The sequence below is a fragment of the Nycticebus coucang genome, chromosome 9 (genome assembly GCF_027406575.1).
Source record: "Nycticebus coucang isolate mNycCou1 chromosome 9, mNycCou1.pri, whole genome shotgun sequence".
Classification (NCBI taxonomy): domain Eukaryota; kingdom Metazoa; phylum Chordata; class Mammalia; order Primates; family Lorisidae; genus Nycticebus; species Nycticebus coucang.
Genome location: NC_069788.1, coordinates 118,647,798 through 118,671,435, shown reverse-complemented (window position 1 = coordinate 118,671,435; position 23,638 = coordinate 118,647,798). Strand labels below are relative to the sequence as shown.

Genomic DNA, 23,638 nt, shown 5'->3' with positions numbered 1-23,638 from the left:
GCGATTCTCTTGCCTCAGCCTCCGGAGCAGCTGGGACTACAGGCGCCCACCACAATGCCCGGCTATTTTTTTGTTGCAGTTTGGCCGGGGTTGGGTTTGAACCCGCCACCCTCGGCATATGGGGCCGGCGCCCTACTCACTGAGCCACAGGCGCCGCCCCAGGCAGTCTTATTCTAAAGCAAGTGCCTGGCCAGGCTCATGGCAGCAATCCCAGCACTTTGGAAGGATGAGGAAGGAAGATCGTTTGAGCCCGGAGTTGGAGATTGCAGTGAGCTATGATGATCCCACTGCATTCTAGCCTGGGTGACAGAAGGAGAGCCTGTCTCAAAAAGTAAATAAGTAAACAAACAAACAAAGCCTGTGCCTGAGGTTCATGGGTCACACTTGCCACACTTCTTTCTAGCACAGTGCCTGGAAAATAACAAGTATTCAGTAAATATTTGTTAGTAAGTAACTGCATGAATAAATAAATGAAAAAACAGTCCACACATAAAGTTAGGATAGTTTCTTACACCAACTCCATCCTCCATTCCATCTCCCCATCTCTCTCTCTTACACACACACACACACACACACACACACACAGAATTTGGCCTCTGGGCCATCTCATTTCCTTCCCACTGTACCCTCCTCTGCATATCCTGTCATTACCTCCCCACCCCCCACTTGGATGGTGATTCTGAGACTCTGATCCAGCCCATGGTTACCCCAGCTGCTCCCAAACATTCAACAGTAGAAATAACCTCTTGCCTTTTCTCTCTCTCTCTCTCTGAGACAGAGTCTCTATCTGTTGCCCAGGCTAAAGTGCCATGGTATCAGCCTAACTCACAGCAACTTCAAATTCCTGGGTTCAAGCAATCTTCCTGCCTCAACCTCCTGAGTAGCTGGGACTACAGGCATCTGCCTGGTTATTTTTCTACTTTTAGTAAAGATGGGGTCTTGCTCTTGCTCAGGCTGATCCCTCCTAAGCTTGAGGGATCCTCCCACCTTGGCATCTCAGAGTGCTAGAATTACAGGTATTAGCTACCGTGCCTGGTGCCTCCTGCCTCTCTGTGACCAATCTCTGCCCCCCCTCCCCAGGAGGAAGACTGCCCCAGGTCTGGTCCCAGGGCTCCTAGGAGTCTGAGACCCCTTTCCTCCTTCCAACAGCAACTGAGAACCAGGCCCTGAAGGCAGGAGGAAGGATGCTTCTGCCTTCAGCATTTTGGTGAAGTAGGAGGAGTCTCTTTATATCTCAGCCAGAGCCCTGCTACAAGAAAACATGAGGAATTAGGCTCAGCGCCTGTGGCTCAAGCGGCTAGGGTGCCAGCCACATACACCTGAGCTGGCGGGTTCGAATCCAGCTCGGGCCGCCAAACAACAATTTCGGCTGCAACCAAAAAAAAAACATAGCCGGGCGTTGCGGTGGGCGCCTGTAGTCCCAGCTACTTGGGAGGCGGAGGCAGGAGAATCGCTTGAGCCCAAGAGTTGGAGGTTGCTGTGAGCTGTGAAGCCATGGCACTCTACCCAGGGTGACAGTTTGAGACTCTGTCTCAAAAAAAAAAAAAAAAAAGAAAACATGAGGAATTGGGATGTGGGATTTCCAGAGGCTTGTTCATGGGAAGATGAATTGTCCAACATTCCATTAGTTCTCCTAGAGTTATTCTTGTCTCTCAAGCCATTTGTTTATCTTTTGCAATCTTGCAACAAAGAGCTCTGGTAAACAACAGACCTTAAATATTTGTTCAAAGAATAAAGAGCAAAATCTAGCATTTATAAATGACTATGTGCCAGAAATCATATTATCTCATTTAATCCTTCTGACAGCTCTAAAAGGCAATAATGATTACTATCACTATTTTACAAATGAAGAGTTAACTCAGAAAACTTAAGCAAGTGGCCATGGTCACATCACCACATAAATGATAAAGCTGAGACTTGAACTGAAGTCTGGTCACTTCCAGGGTCCCCTTTCTTTCCCACAGCATTGCCCAGGGAACCAGGCCTGGACTAGCATGCTGTTATATTGACTCTGTAGGAATTTATTTATTATAATTTGAAGCCTAAGCTTTGTGGTGTGTGTATATAAACTGACTTCCTCTAACCCCAGAGTTGTTACTTAGCGTCTGAAGTGCTCTATTCAGGAATCTACACTCTAGACCATGGTTACACAAGCACTTCAGACAACATCAATATCTACACCTGAGGGCTTCCTGTGCTTGAAGGATGCTAGAAATAATCTTTCATTGGTAAAATAAGTGGTTTTCAAAATTTGGACTTGACCAGGAAGATTACAAGCCCTGGCATGAATGAGGTGGAAGAACTGGATCAGGTCAGCTGCCAGACTCCTTTGAAGCAGCTGTGGCTGTTTTGCACCTGCTTGCCAATATATTTATATTTGAATATCCCATCTGTAGGAGGTCATAGAAGAGAGGACAAATGCCTCCACTCACCTCTGATGTCCCGTGGCTGCTAATACAAAAACCTGACAAAGCAAAAGCCCAATTGGTTCAAACCAGTTGATAGGGCGTGCCCATCCTGGCCTCATGTCCTCTCATAAGACTGCCCTAACCAATCCCGCAATGCAAGGTATATAATGTCCCATCTCTCTACTCCATCCTCCATTCTCCAATGTTAGGCCACCTTTACTTATCAAGCTAACATATATGAACTTTAGTATGGTGGTGGCTATCACATCTCTGTGGACCCTGTGAAGCCTCCGAGGCTCCCAGCTACCACCCAGCACTACCTGCTGTCCTCCCACAACAGCTTCAGCCAAAGGTGGAACCCAAGTCACTTTTTCTTTACATCAGATTTGCAAAATTCCTCCTGCTGTGGTGATTCCCTCATAATCTTGCCTGTTCCTCCAACTCTCAAATATTCTGACTTCACAAGTAGCTATGCTAGAAAATAATTTCCCCATTTCATAATAGGACAAACCGAGGCAAGAAGGAAGAGGCTTATCTAAGCTTACAGTCAGGGGCATCTAATAGAATACCTGGAACAACTTAAAACTCAGCTACTATAAATGAATGAAGGAGGGGGAGGGAAGAAAAGACGGACTTCAGTTTCAGCTGATGATATTGTCTGAATTTGGCCAGTGACAGTTTGACACAGTTTGAGTCTCAGTTCCATCTAAGTTTACATAGAAAGTGCCTTAAGGGCAGCGCCTGTGGCTCAGTCGGTAAGGCGCCAGCCCCATATACCGAGGGTGACGGGTTCAAAGCCGGCCCCGGCCAAACTGCAACCAAAAAATAGCTGGGCTTTTGGTGGGCGCCTGTAGTCCCAGCTGCTCGGGAGGCTGAGGCAAGAGAATCGCTTAAGCCCAGGAGTTGGAGGTTGCTATGAGCTGTGTGAGGCCACGGCACTCTACCGAGGGCCATAAAGTGAGACTCTGTCTCTACAAAAAAAAAAAAAAAAAGAAGTGCCTTAAGACAGAAAGACTGTGGAGGAATAAATAGTATCTGACACATCCCAACCCTCAATGTCAGGGCTAAATTAGACATAGGGCCAGCCTAGCAGTCCCCATGGATTCATCCTTGGGTCGGTTAGTGTAGGGGCTGTGGTTGAGGGTGCCCACAACCTAGGCCTCTCTGGAGCCAGAACAGTTGCCTCTACTGAGTGGGGACCAACGAGGAAGGGAAAAAGACACCAGAAACCCAACCAGAGGACCCTCGGGAGGAGGCAGACTGGACCATTCTGGGGTCAGGTGAGGAGGCAATCTCAGCAGGCTGATGGGACAATCCCTAGTGGGAGATGGGAAATTCTGTTTGACTCTCTAGTGTCCCTGTGCTGGCTAATTATTGATTACCTTTACCCCTCCCTACCCCCTCAAAATGCAAGGTCAAGAGCTAAGGGAGTCACTCTTAGGGGATGAGCTTATTCTCTGCTAGGTGTCCATTCACTCTGGTGAGTACCAGGTAGAGACTAATACTAATAAACAGAAGGACTACACAACTGAGCTGTAAAGGACATTATTGGAACAACCTGCAAAATTTGAGTGTGGTCTATGCAGCAGATGGTATTGTACTGATGTTAATTTCCTGAATGTGATTATGTTAGGAGAATATCTTGTTCTTAGGACGTACATGCTACAGTATTTAAGGGTGAAAGATCATGATGTATACAACTAATTCGCAAATAGTTCAAGAAAAAAATATATTGAGAGAGAAAGAAAGTATATGTGGCAAAATGTTAGCAACTGGTAAATCTAGAAGAGTGTATGGGTATTTAATGTACTATTTTTTCTCTTTTTATTGATATATAACAGTTGTACATATTTTGATACAATGTATAATCATCAAATCACATAACTGGTGTCTGTCACCTCAAACATTTATCCTTTCTTTGTACTGGGAACATTACAAATGCTCTCCTCTAGCTATTTTGAAATATAGTAGAACCTCCAAAGTTGACCTCCTCTCCGCAATGATAACCTCCTTGAATTGACCTAATTTTCATAGACTAGACATGCAACACATGTATGTATCAGTGCTGTAGGCCTAATTCTTTATGTTGACCACCTCCATATGTTGACTAGTTTATTACAGTCCTTTGGGTAATCAACTTTCAGAGGTTCTACTGTATACAATAAATTATTGTTAACTCAATGGACTATTTTTACAACTTCTATAGGTCCGAACATTTCAAAATAAAAGTCATGGAGAAAAATCATGATCATGTATTTATTGAGCAATTATTGGATCTCAAAATTTATGTAGCTCTATTGTATGATTTAATTTCCAAACCAACCCCAGAGAGAGTTATTACATGTCATATTAAGGATAAGGAAACTGAGTCCCAGAGAGGCTTTGTGATCTTTGCCCAAATTCCCAAAGATGGGATTAAAATAGAACCAAAGAAAGGGGGGCCGTTCTATGGAGTAGTGCTGTTGGGACAAGGGTAGCTAACATTTCTGAAGCACTCACACACAGTGGGTTGGTGCCTCCTTTAAGGGCCATTTGATAACACCTACTAAAATTTAAAACTCACATTGTGTTTAGAGTTAGTGATTTCACTTCTAAGTATTAAACCATAAAAATAGTCCCATACATGAAAAAAGGAAGTGTGTTCTAAGGTATTCATAATAGCAAAGTAAGAACCAAAGATTGGAAACATCTGAAATATTCATGATTAGGAAAATTAAGAAACCATTAAAAAAGGCAAGGCAGCTCTAAGAGTGCTGACATGTCATACTTAGAATCAACAAAGGATCTCAAGTGGAAAAAAAAAGGCGGGGGGGGCAGGGGGAATGCTTCTTTAGTATAAAAATGTGGATGTGGACTGGGTCTGGTGGTTCATACCTATAATCCCAGCACTTTGGGAAGTTGATGCAGGACTACTTGAGGACAGGAGTTCGAGACCAGCCCGAGCAACATAGCAGAGCCTCTCTCTGCAAAAATTAAAATTAAAAAATTAGCCAAGCATGGTGGCTCATGCCTATAGTCTCAGCTATTGGTAAGGCTGAAGTAGGAGGATCTCTTGAGCCCAGGAGTTTGAGGTTGCAGTGAGTTATGATGATGCCACTATAGTCTAGCCAGGGAACAGAGATACTGTCCAAAACAAAAAAGAGGTGGACGTGAATACATACTAATACATATGACTACATGAATACTTATGTATGCATAAAATATGTTCAAAGGACATACAAAAAAGTTATAACAAGTTGTGTTTGGGGAGGGGTGATATGGGGGACAAGGATAGGATAACAGGAAGACATTTTTCATCGTTAGCCCTCTGTATTATTTGAAATATATACCATGTGCTTGATTACCTATTCAAAGTGGACGGATACACGAATAAAAGAATGAATCTTCCTTTGTCAGAATGCAGATGACTTGATTTCAGGCTTCCTTACGCAACTTCTGGAATGTTGAAGGAGATAGCAGAGGCCAATGTCCCACAGAATGGGGGCTGATCTATCCCAGCCCTCAACAGCTATAAAGCCATTTGCAAGTTCAGCCCTCGGAGTCCCATTGGCCACAACATTAACTGACATGTGAGTTGTATTTAATTTATGCTAGTTTTGAGCCATAGTTTTGAACCTGGGGCCGTGAAGCATATATAACTCACACATTTCTTTTCTTTCTTTCCTTTTTTTAGTTTGAACCGGGGCCAGGTTCGAACCCACCACCGTTGGTATATGGGGCGGGCGCTCTACCCACTGAACCACAGGCACCACCCAACTCACACGTTTCTTGACCTATCTTTTGTTTTGTTTTTCGAGACTAGTCTTAACCATGTCGCGCTCGGTAGAGTGCAATGGCATCACAGCTCACAGCAACCTCAAACTCTTGGGCGTAAGCAATTCTCTTGCCTCAGCCTCCCAAGTACTCTGTTTCCCGAAAATAAGACATCCTCCGAAAATAAGACCTACTTACAGGAAAGATAAGATGTCCCCTAAAAATAAGACCTATGGCATCTTTGGGAGCACACCTTAAAATAAGACACTGTCTTATTCATTTATTTATTTTTTTTAGAGACAGAGTCTCACTTTATGGCCCTTGGTAGAGTGCCATGGCATCATACAGCTCACAGCAACCTCCAACTCCTGGGTACAAGCGATTCTCCTGCCTCAGCCTCCCGAGTAGCTGGGACTACAGGCGCCCGCCACAACGCCCGGCTATTTTTTGGTTGCAGTTCAGCCGGGGCGGGTTTGAACCCGCCACCCTCGGTATATGGGGCCGGCGCCTTACCGACTGAGCCACAGGCGCCGCCCGACACTGTCTTATTTTCGGGGAAACAGGGTAGCTGGAACTACAGGTGCCCGCCACAGTGCCCAGCTATTTTTTGGTTGTAGTTGTCATTGTTGTTTGGCAGGCCCAGGCTGGATTTGAACCCTCCAGCTCTGGTGTATGTGTCTGGTGCCCTAGCCACTGAGCTACAGGCGCCAAACCTTCTTAATCTATGAAAACACTGGGCCCTGAGGAAAAAAATTTTTTTCTCGTGGGGCAGTCAGTAACAAACTTTCGCTTTTAGTCTACAGGAGCAACTTTCCTTAGTGTCAGTGCTCTCAAAGTTGTGAATGAGAACCCCCTACTGAGCCAGTCGGGCAGTTTCCCAGCCCCGCCTACAGAGATGTAGATTCACACCTAGGATGGGGCCAAGGGATTCTTTTCAGGTGCCTGAGCTGAGACTTCCAACGCCCATACGGAGAAACAGGCCCTGCTGGCGTTTTGCTTCTGTTGAGGCCGTGGTGGAGATTGCCTGTAGGGTTGGGGAAGTTTTGAAACGCGGATCCTTCCCTGTAATTGGCACCATCTACATCTTCCTTACCCGAGGCTCATCTAACCAAATGTTGAGTGTTCCTGTCCCCTCTGGGTATGGGATGACGTTGGGTGAACCTGGGACTAGGGAATCCCTGAGAAGGAAGGCACGCTGATGACTGCCCTGCACGCGGCCTGGCAGGCAGTGTCCCGCCGGCCTCTCTGGCTTCTGGGCCCTCTTCTTTAAAATAAATAATATTAGTAAATACATAAGCCAGGAAGTTACACTGTAGGCTACAGTGACATTTCCCCCCCCACCACCTCCCTTTCTCATCTCCTTACAAAACAGAACATTTGGTCTGCTAGTGGGTCAGACTATTTGAAACAAGTATTTCTGTTACAAATATCCGTCTTGCAGGTGGCCACACAAATCCTTAGGCGGGGAAGGTCTGGTCTGGTCCCCCAGCCTGCGCGGGTCCCCACCTATTTTGGGCGGAACAGATCCCAGGGGGACCCTGGCCGCCCACTGGGACACCTGGCACGGCCTCGGCAGACGGCTCAGGGCCGCAGCTCAGGAGACCCCTGCGGCCCCCGGGACCCTGCAGCCCTCCCTGCCGCCCCAGGGACGAGCCCAGCGGTGCGGAGAGGTGGGAGGCCGGGGCCTGCTGAGGTCATTTCCTGTGCCTCTCCGCGAGCTGCCCGCAGAGCTGAGCCCAGCGCTCTGCCTTTAAGGAGCGGGGGGAGCGGAGGGGAGGAGGGAGCCCGGCGGGGCGTTGGATGGGGCGCCGCGAGGCTCGGGCGGGCACCGCTCCCGGCTCCAGCCTCGCCCCGCCCCGCCCACCGCGACCCCTGCAGCCCGGGAGCGGAGACCCGGCGGCCGCCCGGGACTCGGGCGGGAGCGACGCAAGGTCAGCGGCGGCGGAGACGGCCGCCGGCTCCAAGGTGAGCGGCCCCGCGTGCCCGCTGGCGGGGGTGGGCTCGGGGGTGTGCGGCCGGGAGGGCGATCCGGAGCAGGTGCCTCCCGACCCAGAGGCGAGATCCCGGCGGCGGGGAGCGCTGGGAGCCGCGACCCCTTGCAGACCCGCGGCGCCAGGCGAATTGTAGCCTTCCTGGGGAGGACCTGGAGTTTGGGACTGGCTGGATCCAGTTGCTGCCCGGGAAGGGCCCTCGGGGCATATTCTCAGGCTTCCACCGTGTTGGTTGGTGGTGTTCGCCCTCCCCGCCTCACCTTAGGTTATCCCGCGTGATTTCTGGGTGGTTCTCTTACGGGGTCCTATGGGTCAGGCTTGACTCCTAGGGGCCAGTCAGCCAAGCAGAAAAGAAAACAGGTTTGGCTCCGAGTGACCCATGAGCATTATGTCCTAGAGTCTCAGGCATGAATCGGTCACCAGAGACCGAGGGGGCGCGGGGGGAACCTTAATGGGGATGGCAGAGGCGGTAAGAACGTTATCTGGAAGAAGAATCCTCTCCTTGTCGGATTGCTGCCTGCCAGGATATTTCCTCCATAAGCTTTTTACTATGAATCTACCTCGTAAAACTTTTCCTGGCAGAGTCTTAGTTCCAGCTAAAACACCTGAAAGATCATTGAAGTAACTCTTTCAATGGAAGAGTTATCAGTTCCTTCATCAAACTTTCTGGACTGCCTTCTGTGTGCAGTGCTGGTAACATTGCTTAACACTTTATAGAATGTCAATTTTAGTGTTTCTGTGTACTATTAACCCCATTTTACAAAGGATGAAACAAGGACTGAGAGAAGTTGTGACTTGCCCAAGGTCACATAGCTGAAAAGTGGAAGAAGCAAGACTGAAACCCAGCCCTCCTAAATTCTGAACATAGGTTTGGGTCTACTATCTAATGCCCTTCCACAGGGGGATGCAGGAGTGCACCTGTGGTCCCTAATTCACTGAAACCAGCAGTTGAGTTGACAACATGTGGTGCCTCTTCTGCCCTCTTCAAAAGTCACTGGCTATTGGACAGAAGTATGTCCTTCCCATCCCATTCCCCCATAGCACTGTCCTGGGTACCATTCCCCTTCTTTTCTTTAGGAGGCTGCACATCTGTGTGCTCCTTAAGGGTTGGAGAATTCTTTATCCACATGAATACTAAGGTGCCAGGATTCCCTCACCTAGGTTTTGGGTGATTTCATCCACCACCTGGGTCATTTTGCCCCTTTATGAAAAACTAGTTCAAGGCGGTGCCTGTGGCTCAATGGGTAGGTTGCCAGCCCCATATACCGAGGGTGCCGGGTTCGAACCCCGCCCCAGCCAAACTGCAACAAAAAAATAGCAGTCCCAGCTACTCGGGAGGCTGAGGCAAGAGAATCGCCTAAGCCCAGGAGTTGGAGGTTGCTGTGAGCTGTGTGATGCCACAGCACTCTACCTAGAGCAATAAAGTAAGACTCTGTCTCCACATAAAAAAAAAAGAGAAAGAAAAACTAGTTCAAAACTGATCTCTTCTGTGGGGAAGCAGGCTGAAGTATGAATTCGGATAGCCTTAGGAGAGGGTACTTTGAACTCTCTGGCAATTTGAAGTGTACATCATTTCAAATTTTACAATTAAATTTCTTTATTTTTTAGAGACAGAGGCACATGCTATCTCCCTGGGTAGAGTGCCATGGCATCATAGCTTACAGCAACCTCAAACTCCTGGGCTCAAGTGATCCTCTGGCCTCAGTCTCCCAAGTAGCTGGGACTATGGGAACCCACCACAATTCCTGGCTAGTTTTTCTATTTTAAATAGAGACAGGGTCTCACTCTTGCTCAGGCTGATCTCGAACTCCTGAGCTCAGTTGATCCACTTGCCTTGGCTTCCCAGAGTGCTAGGTACAGGCGTGAGTCACTGCTGACTTAGCTACAATTAAATTTAAATTCTACTAATTTAAATTTGACTATAATTCCTTTTCTGGGACTTTATCTGTGAAATAATGTATATCATATGGAATTATATGAAATGATGCATATCATTAAACATTAATTGTAGCATTGTTTTTTTTTAGCAAAAGATTAGAAACAAATCAATGTTTGCCAAATAAAGGACTCTTTTTTTTTTTTTTGAGACAGAGTCTCAAGCTGTCACCCTGAGTAGAATGCTGTGGTATCACAGCTCACAGCAACCTCAAACTCTTGGGCTTAAGCTATTCTCTTGCCTCAGCCTCCCAACTAGCTAGGACTATGGGCACCCACCACAACCCCAGGCTATTTTTTTTTTTTTTTTTTGTAGAGACAGAGTCTCACTTTACTGCCCTTGGTAGAGTGTCATGGCGTCACACAGCTCACAGCAACCTCCAGCTCTTGGGCTTACGTGATTCTCTTGCCTCAGCCTCCTGAGCAGCTGGGACTACAGGCGCTTGCCACAGCGCCCGGCTATTTTTTGTTGCAGTTTGGCCGGGGCTGGGTTTGAACCCGCCACCCTCGGTATATGGGGCCGGCGCCCTACTCACTGAGCCACAAGCGCCGCCCCCCCAGGCTATTTTTTTTTTGTTGCAGTTGTCATTGTTGTTTTAGCTGGTTTGAACCACCAGTCTAGGTGTATGTGGCCAGTGCCCTACGCACTGAGCTATGGGCACCGCCAGAACTCATTTTAAATAAGATCATATAACAGCCACATGATAGAATATGTTAAAGCTGTTAAAAAGCACAGAGGGCTGGGCATAGTGGCTTACTCCTATAATCTCAGCACTTTGAAAGGCTAAAGTAGGAGGATCACTTGAGACCAGGAGTTCGAGGCTATAGTGCAGTGGTTCTCAACCTGTGGGTTGTGATCCCTTTGAGGGTCTCCTCCATATCAGATATTTACATTACGATTCATAACAGTAGCAAAATTACAGTTATGAAGAAGCAACGAAAATAATTTTATGGTTGGGGGTCACCACAACATGAGGAACTGTATTAAAGGGTTGCGGCATTAGGACGGTTGCAAACCACTGCTATAGTGAGCCATAATTGCACCACTGGGCTCCAGCCTTGGCAATAGAGTGAGAACATGTCTCTTAAGAAAAGCAGCACAGGCTCGGCACCCATAGCTCAGTGAATAGGGCACCAGCCACATACACCAAAGGTGGTGGGTTTGAGCCCAGCCCGGGCCTGCTAAACAACAATGACAACTGCAATCAAAAAATAGCCGGGTGTTGTGGCAGGCACGTATAGTACCAGCTACTCAGAAGGTTGAGGCAAGAGAATCACTTAAGCCAAAGAGTTTGAGGTTGCTGTGAGCTGTGATGCCACAGCACTCTACGAAGGGTGACGTAGTGAGACTCTGTCACAAAAATAAATAAATAAAAATAAAAAAAGTAAGAAAAACAGCATAGAGGCAGGGTGAGATGGCTCACATCTATAATTCTAGCACTTTGGGAGGCCCACGTAGGTGGATTGCTTGAGTTCTGGTGTTTGAGACCAGCTTGAGCAAGAGTGATACCCCATCTCTAAAAATAGCGAGGTGTTGTGGTGGGTGTCTGTAGTCCCACCTACTCAGGAGGCTGAGGTGAGAGGCTCACTTGAGCCCAGGAGTTTGAGGTTGCTGTGAGCTATGATGTCACAACACTCTACCCAGGGTAACAGCATGATACTCAGTCTCAAAAAAAAAAAAAAATCAGAGAGGCTGGAGAAGTAGTTCACGCCTGTAATCCAAGTGCTCTGGGAGGCTAAGGTGGGAGGATCACTGAGGAGGAGTGAAACCCTATCTTTACTAAAAATAGAAAAATTAGCTGGATGTTGTGGTGGGTACCTGTAGTCCCAGCTACTCAGGAGGCTGAGATAAGGAGGATCATTTGAGCCCAGGAGTTCAAGGTTGCTGTGAGGTAGGCTGGGGTCACAGCACCCTAGCTTGGGGAAACTTAGTGAGACTGACTCCAAACAAGAATAAAATCGCAGAGATAAAATGTGGCAGATACATAAAATTTTCATTCCCACACAAAGGCATGGAAATTAAACAATCTAAATTCTATTGTTAAGTATGGTGTACGTGCCACGAAGTTTATGAATGCCTGTATATGCACTGATATCTCTGAGAAAACACACAAAACCTTTAGCAGTAGTTGCCTCTGGGGAGAACTATGGCTGTAGTACAGGCCCGGGAAGAAGCCTTAATTTGAGCTGCATACCCTTTTGTTCAATATTCAAAAATAAATATGTAAAATAGTTTTTAAAATAACATGACCTCAGGGCGGCGCCTGTGGCTCAGTCGGTAAGGCCCGGCCCCATATACTGAGGGTGGCGGGTTCAAACCCTGCCCCGCCGAACTGCAATAAAAAAATAGCCGGGCATTGTGGTGGGTGCCTGTAGCCCCAGCTACTCGGGAGGCTGAGGCAAGAGAATCGCTTAAGCCCAGGAGTTGGAGGTTGCTGTGACCTGTGTGAGGCCACGGCACTCTACCGAGGGCCATAAAGTGAGACTCTGTCTCTACAAAAAAAAAAAAAAGTAAATAACATGACCTCTGGACTGCATCTTCTCTTTTTTTTTTTTTGAGACAGAGTCCCATTATGTTGCCCTCGGTAGAGTACCGGGGCATGACAGCTCACAGCAACCTCAAACTCTTGGGCTTAAGCAGTTCTCTTGCCTCAGCCTTCCAAGTAGCTGGGACAACAGGTGCCCGCCACAGCACCTGGCTATTTTTTGGGTTGTGGTATGTATGTGGCTAGCACCCTAGCCGCTGAGCTACAGGTGCTGAGACCGCATCTTCTCTTATCTTCAGGGCGCTGTGGGTTTACCATTTATTTGTTGGTAGTAACAATCTGTCATTTATTGAGTGCCTACTGTGTACCAGGCTTTTGTGATGTCTCTTTTTTTTTTCTTGAGACAGAGTCTCAAGCTGTCAACCTGGGTAGAGTGCTGTGGTGTCACAGCTCACAGCAACCCCAGACTGTTGGGCTTAAGTGATTGTCTTGCCTTAGCCTCCCAAGTAGCTGGGACTACAGGCGCCCACCACAACTCCTGGCTATTTTTGTTGTTGTTGTTGTTGCAGTTGTCATTGTTGTTTAGCTGGCCCAGGCCAAGTTCAAACCCGCCAGTCTCAGTGTATGTGGCTGGCACCCTACCCACTGAGCTATAGGCGCTGCCCTGTGATATCTCTTTTAATTCTCAAGAATTATGCATTATGTGACCTATGAAATTGCCAAAAAGTTGACAATTTTTTTTTTTTTGAGATAGAGTCTTACTTTGTCACCCTGGGTAGAATGCTGTGGCGTTATAGTTCACAGCAACCTCAAACTCCTGGCTCAAGTGATTCTTTTGCCTTAGCCTCCCAAGTAGCTGGGTCTATAGGCACCCACCACAATGCCCAGCTGTTTTTTTAGAAACAGAGTCTCTTACTCAGGCTGGTCTCAAACTCCTGAGCTCAGGCAGTCCACTTGCCTTGGCCTCCAGAGTGCTAGAATTACAGCTATGAGGCACTGCTCCTGGATTAAAAGTTGACAATTTCATATGGTTCAGTCTGATACAGTAGAACCTCTTTAAATTGACCACCCAAGTGACTGTAACAAACTGGTCAACATACAGAGGTGGTCAACATAAGGAACTAGGCCTGCTATATTGATTGATACGTACATGTGGTGCATGTCTGGTCTATGAAAATTAGGTCAACTTAAGGAGGCGGTCAACTGTGGAGGTTCTTCTGTATTATTGTCCTCATTTTCAAATACTGTTGCCCTGAATTTCAAAATGGAACTGGGGTTCAGAGAAGTGGGGCAAATGGCTTACAGTCACCAGCTTATTTAGTGCCTAAGCCAGTTTTAAACCAAGGCCTGTTGGCACCAGCTGTTTTTGTTCTCCAGGTGTGCTGAACCTGGTTGTCCTGGCACCTTCTTTTGATATTTAGATCCCTGAAGCCTGGGACATGCTTACGTCTTCCTTTCTTTCCCCAAACTTGTGTGGAATGTGCTGCAGGCACCCAGTACTGGTCAAACCAGTGGCTGGCTTGACCAGATGACAATGCTGAGATCAGAGGGAGTTGTCCCCTCTGTCTGCTAGCTCTGACCCCAGAAGGGGACACAAAACTCTTCTGTTGCTACACTTGGGCAGGTGGTCAGCCTAGTTGACCAGGGCACTTTTAGAAGATGGCAGTAGCCCATCAGTAGCAAGCGGAAGTCACAAAAGATACACAGAAGGAATCACAGTGAGGTAACACAGGAGAACCTGGTGGAAACTGTACACGTGACAGAAGTCCTTCTACCTTCTGATGCCTCCTGCATCCTCTGCAAGATAGATACAATCAGCTGTTCTGAGGCCTGCAGTGATCTCTGATCTCTTTCTTTTAGATGCCTATCCTGATGAGGTACCTTTATAGTGAGGTACCAGGATATGCAGATGGTAGACTTAAGCCTCAAAAACCACAGAATCTTAATTCCTTTCTATATCCCCAACCTTGCACATAGGAATCATTTAAAAGTTGGTTGAATTAAGCTACTTGGGAGGCTGAGGCAAGATAATTGCTTGAGTCCAAAAAGTTTGAGGTTCCTGTGAGCTATGAGGCCATAGCACCCTACCCAGGGTGACAGAGTAAGACTCTGTCTCAAAAAAAAGTTGAATTAAATTTATTTATTTATGTTTATTTATTTGCTCTTAATATATGCACATCACGGAATACTAGGTTGAGTCAAATTCTCCCAAATTTAAACAGATTCCAAGTCAAGTTTGTGTTTTCTCAGCTACAGGCCCTAAGATTGAAGTCACCTGTGCCTTCTTGCTATTCATCCTAACTCTAGCCTCTGCCTCTGAGGCATGTCCCTACTGTGGCTTCAATCTAGGGAGTTGCAGGATTTGGGAAATTCCAGACCAGGCATCAAAGCCATGGCAATTACATTATGGCTCACCTGCCAAGCAGTTTAGCATGCTGGGCACCAGTTTAAAGAATTTAAAGAAGTGGGTTTCACACAAGTGGCCACGAGTTGATGATCATTGTGGCCAGGTTTTGGGGATTGGGATTTATTGTACTATTCTCCCTACTTCTTCTTCTTTTTTTTCTCTTTTTGAGACAGTTTCATTTTGTCGCCCTCAGTAGAGTGCTGTGGCATGACAGCTCACAGCAACCTAGACTCTTGGGCTTAAGTGATTCTCTCGCCTCAGCCTCCCAAGTAGCTGGAACTACAGGTGCTTGTCACAATGCCCAGCTGTTTTTAGAGATGTGGTCTCGCTCTGGCTCAGGCTGATCTCTAACCTGTGAGCTCAGGCAATCCACTGGTCTCCGCCTCCCAGAGTGCTAAGATTACAGGCTCTCCCTACTTCTTACATGTGTTAAAGCATTCCAGAATAGAACATGAAAAGAACAATTGAGCTGAGTTTTTTTCCCAGCTCACATTCCACTCTCTCATTTTCCCATTTATTTTTGCCATTAATGAAAGTGTCAGTTCTAGATGTTGGGAGGACAGGATTCTTGGCCCAGGTCTGTTACTCCTTAGCTCTGTATCTCCAAGCAAGAGCATGCTAAGATGCACTGAGCGTTCTCATCTGCTCATTGTGAATAATTGCACTTGTCCCGCATCTTGGAGATATTAAGAGAAGTAACGTGTACCTCACTTCACAGTGCCTTGAAAATCTATGAACTGTTTTGCAAATGTAAGGTATTTGTTTCTGCATATCCTGGTGCATAGTTATGGAAGGTACAAGTGTCAGCTGACTGAAAAGGTGAAGTTCAAGTCACTGGTATCTTCCCTTAACATCTCGTTTTATAGCTGTTGCTCCGACCACCTGCTTCTGTCGGAAGAGCCTCTGGCCTTGGCAGCAAGCACCTTGCTCCAGATCTGTTTCAAAACCCTTAGCTTTCTTCACATGCCAAGGCAAGCCTAGCATGAGTCCCAGCCTCCTTAGGAACTTGCCAACACCCCCAAAAGCAGGGAGAGGATTAACCAGACCACTTGATCAAGTTAGAACTGTGATATCATGGAGATGCTTGGTTGGGGGAAAGTGCTCTGAAAGTTCAGGGATAATTTCAGAGATCAAGGGGAGGCAGACACCAATGACATTTTATTTCCAAAGTCCCTGGAGATTTAGATAATTTGGGTTTTTGCTCTCTCCATGGAATCTCAGTAGAACCTTTGGCAATCAGGAGGAGTGATTTAAAAGGATTAAGTTTCTCTTGCCCCTGGGTTTACTTTTGTGCTTTACTGTTATTTCTTAGCCCTGGGCTAAGTTTCAAGATTCCCAGGTCCTAGTCTCAGGTCTGCCATTTTTTTTCTATTTATAAAAGGAAAAGCGCAGTCTCCTCAAAGGACAAAGAAAATCAAACACGAAGCTTCCTGGCCTTCTCTGGGAGCCCTACAGGGCTCTGTTTTGTCTTTTCAGCTGTGATCTTAGCTCAGAGAAGGTCATGTTTTGTTTTTGTCTTTTGTCTTCCTGCCCGTTCCAGTTGGTCCCAGTCTTTTGAGGTGGGGATTGCTGCGAGGTCACAATGTTGGGATTGTTTGTATGATGGGGCTGGGAGAGGAGGACTGAGGTCATGTGTTCTGAGGAGCCAGAACCGGAAGACTCCAAGACATCCCGACCCATCTGTGGTTTAATTGTTGGGCCTTTCTCTACAGGTCTACTGACAGTAATTTTTTTTTTGGCCGGGGCTGGGTTTGAACCCACCACCTCCGGCATATGGGACCGGCGCCCTACTCCTTGAGCCACAAGCGCCGCCTTTTTTTTTTTTTTGAGGCAGAGTCTCACTGTGTTGCCCAGGCTAGAGTGCCCGGGGAATCATAGCTTACAGTAACCTCAAACTCTTGTGCTCAAGAGTTTGTCAGTTGTTGGTCAAATTCTCCCAAATTTAAACAGATTCCAAGTCAAGTTTGTGTTTTCTCAAATACAGACCCTAAGATTGTGCTCAAGAGTTTGAGGTTGCTGTGAGCCTCCCAAGTAGTTGAGACTACAGGTACCTGCCACCATATCCAACTAGATTCTATATTTTTAGTAGAGATGGGTTCTCACTCTTGCTTAGGCTGGTCTTGAACTCCTGAGCTCAAGCAATCCAGCTGCCTTGACCTCCCATAGTGAGTGCTAGGATTACAGGCTTGAGCTACTACGCCTGGCCTGACACTAATTTTTAAATGAAAAAATAAGGACGCTTGGTAAGTGTTAGTGTTTATGGAGATTATAAGGTCAGAATATTTGAGCCCAGGATACCTGGGAAAATGTGGGATATAGTTTCACCCTAGTGCTAGGGCTTTTGAAAGATTTTATAAAAATATTTCTCTCTTGGGCGGCACCTGTGGCTCAGAGAGTAGGGCACTGGCCCCATATGCCGAGGGTGGCGGGTTCAAGCCCAGCCCCGGCCAAACTGCAACAAAAAAATAGCCGGGCGTTGTGGCGGGTGCCTGTAGTCCCAGGTACTCGGGAGGCTGAGGCAAGAGAATCGCGTAAGCCCAAGAGTTAAGAGGTTGCTGTGAGCCATGTGACGCCACGGCACTCTACCCGAGGGCGGTACAGTGAGACTCTGTCTCTACAAAAAAAAAAAAAATTTCTCTCTTTAACAGTCTACTTCTCTCTTTATGAAATCAGAATTCTTTCCATTTTTTAGATGGGTAAAGAGCAGTGGCTAAGAGCAAGGACTTTAGAACTAGAATCCAGCCTCAGTACTTATGAGCTTGTATAACTAGCATCTTTGTTCCTCAGTGTCCTCCAGTGTAAGTGTGGACAGCAGTGCCTGTCTATTGTCTCATGGGATGCCGTGAGGATAAAAAGAGACCACACGTGCCTGGCACACAATAAGGACTCAATAAATGATAGCTATTTGTAATGTATAATGGGAGGAAGATGCTTGTCAAAGTCAAATGTGAGGAGAGAGGCACTATTGGTGATGAATTCATCAAAGGGAGGCTTACTTTGTACTATGGTGATATTTGGCAACAGTACAGGAGGTGGCTGGGTTTTCTGAGGTCATGTGGCTCCTGAGGAAGGAAAAGGGGATTTAAAAAAACAATAAATTTTTATTATGGAAAATTCTAGGCATATATTCAAGTAGAGAGACCACTATAACCATCTTTAAGAATTACCAACATTTTGACAAATCTTACTTCATTTATCTCCCCCACTTCTTACCTCTAAAAGGAGGATTTTAAAGCAAATGCAAAATGTATCATTTTAACCTATAAATCACATTTATCTATAACAGATGATATTAAAAACAGATGAAAAAATAGCAGTCATTCCTTAAAATAATTTAATACTAAGGTGGCCTTATATCATGGTTTGGGACAGGGCCCATTTCTGCTTGTTGCCGAGTATCATTAATAACACCCTAGAACCTGTGAGCGCCAGCGGCGGGAGGCAAGGGCTGTGGACGCCGAGCTTCGCGGTGAGATTTCATCGTAGAGACAGTTCTACTGTAGAGATGGTCAACGTACCTAAAACCCGAAGAACTTTCTGTAAGAAGTGTGGCAAGCATCAGCCTCACAAAGTGACCCAGTATAAGAAGGGCAAGGATTCCTTGTATGCCCAAGGAAAGAGGCGCTATGATCGAAAGCAGAGTGGCTATGGTGGGCAGACAAAGCCAATTTTCCGGAAGAAGGCTAAAACCACAAAGAAGATTGTGCTGAGGCTGGAATGTGTGGAGCCTAACTGCAGATCCAAGAGGATGCTGGCCATTAAGAGATGCAAGCATTTTGAACTGGGAGGAGATAAGAAAAGAAAGGGCCAAGTGATCCAGTTCTAAACTTTGAGACTTTTTGTCTTTTTGAGGAGAAAATGTTGAAGCTATACAAAAATTACCTGTAGGGAAATAAATATGATGATATTCAAAAAAAAAAAAAAAAAAAAAAAAATAACACCCTAGAAGAAGGGGGATTTAAAAAGTCCTGATGATAGACATGTCTCCCGGGCCTTTTCTCCTTCTGCTCAGTCTGCCTGTATCTCCTCTCTGATGTACACTCACGCTTCCTTTTTCTTTTCTCGTCCTCCGCCTAGTTTTTCTTTTTTCAAATATATTCAGGAGGCATCTAGGTAGATCCCCCTGGCTGGGGATAGGTGTCTACTTGATTTGTTCTGCCTTTGTACCAAGTTTCATTTGTTTGTTTGTTTTTTTCTCCCGAAGACTTGTGGCTTTCTCTAGAGGCAGGGAAAAAAAAAATCTAGCAGTTTCTGGTTTGCATCTTATAACTTGAGAGGACAGGGTAGGAATCTGTTCCAAAGCAGGATGATTCTGTGACAACAATTGGCAGAGCACCAACTAAATAGAAAATTGTTAAGGAAATTCAAAGCATTTTATTTTCCTTCTGTTTTCTTCTCACCTAACATCTATATAGGTGGAGTAGAATAAGAAATAAACTGGGAGCCAGGGTTCTGCCTCTGCTATGTGACCTTGGATGGATATGTTGCCAACTTTAAGCCTACCCTAAACATATACCCCCTCCCAGGACAGTCTTTTTTCCCTGTTCCTGTGTATCCACATATCAATTGACAATTATGACTACATTGCAATTTTGTGATTAGACTTTCCTAAGAGTTCCTTGAAAAACTCAAAGACAGAGGACCCCCTGTTTACTTCTGCATCTCCAATGTCTAGAACAAAGTCTGACACATACAGGGTTGTTGAATGGATAAATATTTGTTAAATGGATAAGTGAATGAAAATCAAAAGAGCCCTACTTTTCACTTCTGTCAAAGCCAGACTAGGTCCTCCATGAAGTTTCTCAGGTTTCCTGGTTTCCTGAGGCTGTTCAGCCAACTTAGGACAGAGCAGTACACGCTGAGCTGAGCAAGGCAGGGATGGGGCTGAGAAAGCAGGGCTGACTCCCTTCCCCAACCCTGTTTTCTCTGCTCAGCTTTGGTCTCCTCCTCCTTTCTGTACCTAGCTCCTCCTCACACTCTTATCTTTCCCTCTCTCTGTGTGCTGCTTCTTAGGGTTCTCTGGAACATTCAGAAGTTAATTTCATCATGGCAGAAGTCAAGGTGGAGATGCGGGCCAGTGTAGACTGGCAGAAACGCTGCCTGGCCCTGGAAACCCAGCTTTTCCGGTTCCGCCTCCAGGCCAGTAAGATAAGGGAGCTGCTGGCTGACAAGGTGAGTCCCAGAGCTGAGAGAGTTGCCCCTCCTCACAGCCGAGTTCTAAACTTTCCATAAGATTCTTTGCAACATGTGCAAAGTGCAAACCGGGGTAGTTTTGTTTTATTTTGAGACCAAACTCTGAGCAATTGACAAAGCTGTCTGTCACCTTGCATTCTTTTCTGCTTTGCTTCCTCATGTGGCACACCAGGAAATGGTGCCCATTGGCATGGTCCTACCCCATCTCTTGAGCCAGTGGAGAGGTTCTATCACTCCCTTAACATTTCTTCCTTAAGGTAGGAAAGGATAATGTTTTGGGGGAAAAAAGTGGAAATCTCCACCTTCTGTTCACCCTTTATTAAGCATATGAGCTACAGAAGGCAGCCTGGTTTCCTGGTGACAAAGACACAAGCTTTGGAGCCAGACCTACCTGGTTCTGCCACTTGCTAGCTCTGTCATCCTGGGAAATCCCTTCCACTCTAAGGCCAGGACATAAATGCCTACCTCTCAGAGTTATTTTGAGAATGATACCAGATCACATATATAAAGGTTCTGGCACAGAGCAGGTCTTAAATGGGAACTATTATTTTCTTTACAGTCTTGGGTGTACTGGTCTGGGAAACTGACCACCTTTCATAATGTTTCTATGGGAAGATACATTTGAAACAACTGACTTTCAAAGATATTTTTGAGCATAACCCATCTGAAGAGTGGTGAATTACCCATTCCCTATAGTTATGTTCATAGTATCTAATTGTTTAGCAAATCCTCCTTATATAGTTCAAAGGTAAAATTCAGCTCACCCATCTCCAAGAAATATCAAAGTTTTGATCAGTAAAGCCTGAATAAATGTCCTGTTTTATTGATAGCTCTGCAGCCTGGAGTTCAGAAAAACAAGTCAGTGGTATTAGCATGGCTTTGGGGAGTGGTGCTAGACTAGCCTGGACTAGAACTCTTGAACCTTGAGTCTGTTGTAATTGCTGTCTCCTGATTCAGACTTTGCAAAACAGAAATGTACGGGGTTCCTGTGAGGTACTGCCAATAGGTAAAGAAGAATTCAGCCACATCAGGAAAGGGTATAGGCCTTAGACAATCCTCAAAGAGTGATCAACACCATTTTTTCATTTTTATATTTTTATTTTGAGACAGTCTCACTCTGTTACCCTGGGTAGAGTAGTGTAGAGTCATTGTAGCTCACAATAACCTCAAACTCTTGGGCTTACATGGTCCTCCTGCCTCAGCCTCCGAGTAGCTAGGACTACAGGCATCCACCACAATGTCCAACTAGTTTTTCTATTTTTGGTAGAGATGGGGTCTCACTCTTGGTCAGGCTGGTCTCTAACTTCTGAACTCAAGCAATCCACCCACTTCAGCTTCCCAGTGTGCTAGGATTACAGGCCTGAGCCACCTGGCTGGGCCTGCTCAAAACCATTTTGCTAGAACCCTCCTGGAGTGCTTTTTAAGTGTGTATATTCCTGGGTCCCACCCCAGTCCTCTGGGTCTCAGTCTCTTGGGATATTGTTAATAATAGGTGTGCTTAACAAGCTCCCAGGAAATGGTTTTCACTATATGAAGTTTAAGGGCCTTGCCTAAGGCTATGGTATTGGCAGAGGGGTGTGAGAAAAGGTCAGGAAAAGTAGAGATGGAGTCAGCCAAGTGGTCTGACACAGAGGGAAGAGACTTCTGTTTCTAGTAATACAGACAACAAAACAACCTTTAAAAAACCCTGCTATGGAACAAGATTAAATATTTAGATTATCTAAATGCAGAGCTGAACAAAGTGAGAGAAAAGATGAAGTGGTACTCAACTCTTAGAGCTGGGACGGGGGTGGCTGGCCTCCCTACAGTAACTTAAGGTTTGAGGTTTGAATTTTAACATCAATGGAGACAGAGATGATGTCTAGCCAGTTAGAAGTTGGAGCTGAAACGACTTCTCCATAATATCAGGACTGTTAAATAAGAAGGTAAACAAGAAAAAGAAAATCATCCGTCAGCATGGGGAGATGACAGAAACTTCTCAGACTTAGTTTAGGCTCTGGTAGAAAAAACCAAAAGTACAGAAAGAGAAAGGTCTTCCCTGAGGACCAGAGGATGATAGTTGTTTAACATTAGGATTTATACTTCCTGTGTGGTTCATGAAGAAGCCCAAGTTCTTGGCCACTGATACCCGTGGGGAACCTTATAGAAAGATATAAAACCTTTGAAGAAACAAGACCTAAACCCACATCATGCAGAATCTCCACAGGGAAAAAAGCCTATGAAGAGGAATACATGTATGTAATCCAAAATGATTAAATACTTGAGGGAATAATCCATAGTGAATGAGAATTTACATACACATAAACAATTAGAGTAGACCTCTCAGAATTTCTGATAATAGAACAGTTGATGAGGATTTTTGAAAACATAACAAAGAAATTGCAAACATGAGGCCAGGTATAATGGCTCATTCCTGTAATTCCAGCCCTTTGAGAAGCCAAAACGAGAGAGGATCAATTTGAGGCCAGGAATTCAAGACAACATAGCAAGACCCCCTCTCTACAAAAAATTTAAAAATTAGCCAGGTATGATGGTGCCTGCCTCTAGTCCCAGCTTTTCAGTAGTTTGAGGTAGGAGGATCACTTGAGCTTAGGAGTTTGAGGTTGTTGTGAGCTTTGATTGTATCACTGTATTGTAGCCTAGCAACAGAATGAGACCCAGTCTCTAAAAAAAAAGAAGAAAAGAAAGAAATTAAAAACATGAGACAACAAAACATTAACTATAAAGTTAGGCCACCTTGAAAACCAAATAAAACTTCTCAAGTAGACCAGGCATGGTGGCTCACACCTGTAATCCTTGGAGCACTCTTGGAGGCCGAGGTGGGAGGATCCCTTGAGGTCAGGAGTTCAAGACCAGCCTGAGCAAGAGCAAGATCCTGTTTCTACTAAAAATAGAAAAATTAGCTGGGCATTGTGGCCTGTAGTTCCATCTACTCAGGATGCTAAGGCAGGAGGAGGATCACTTGAGCCCAGGAGTTTGAGGTTGCTGTGAGCTAGGCTGACGGCATGGCACTCTAGCCTGGACATTAGAGTGAGACTCTGTCTCCAAAAAACAAAAACCTTCTGAAGTGAAAGTGTTTTCATTGAAATTAAATTTTCAGTGGATGGATTAAACATCAGATTAGACACTACCAACGGCAGACTTAACGAACAGCAAGATAAACCTATGGAAATCATCCAGAATGCAGCCCAGAGAAATAAAGACACAGAGGCTGAAACACGGATGCTACATCCACCTAATGATCCATCTATATTCACCAAATAAGATTCCAGAAGTGGAGGGAAGAATAAAGGAGAGGCTTTACTTGAAGAGATATTGGCTGAAAAGTTTCCAAACTTGATAAAAGATGTGAAACTTCAGATTCGCAAGCAGAATGAATCTGAACAGGATAAATTTTTTAAAACCCTGTGTCTACTGTATTAGCGGGGTAATAATTTGGCTGCTGGAAAAAATAATCCAAAATAA

The 23,638-nt window shown here is 45.6% G+C and overlaps 2 protein-coding genes across 7 annotated transcripts in view; both read left to right on the top strand.

Annotated features, from left to right (window-relative positions):
• Nucleotides 1-7,899: 7,899 nt before the first annotated feature.
• The window catches only part of PLEKHH1 (pleckstrin homology, MyTH4 and FERM domain containing H1), a 74,880-nt gene continuing 59,141 nt past the window's right edge, over nt 7,900-23,638 (top strand). For all 6 annotated transcript variants that reach the window (XM_053603287.1, XM_053603286.1, XM_053603285.1 and 3 more), the window contains exons 1-2: nt 7,900-8,126; nt 19,994-20,152. In XM_053603287.1, coding sequence (XP_053459262.1) covers nt 7,962-8,126; nt 19,994-20,152 — 324 coding nt within the window. In that variant the 5' untranslated portion in view covers nt 7,900-7,961. The remainder of the gene's footprint in view (nt 8,127-19,993; nt 20,153-23,638) is intronic.
• On the top strand, nt 18,406-18,915 carry LOC128594464 (60S ribosomal protein L36a). The gene has a single exon (XM_053603295.1). The coding sequence runs from the start codon at nt 18,486-18,488 to the stop codon at nt 18,804-18,806; it is 321 nt and encodes a 106-aa protein (XP_053459270.1). The 5' UTR covers nt 18,406-18,485; the 3' UTR covers nt 18,807-18,915.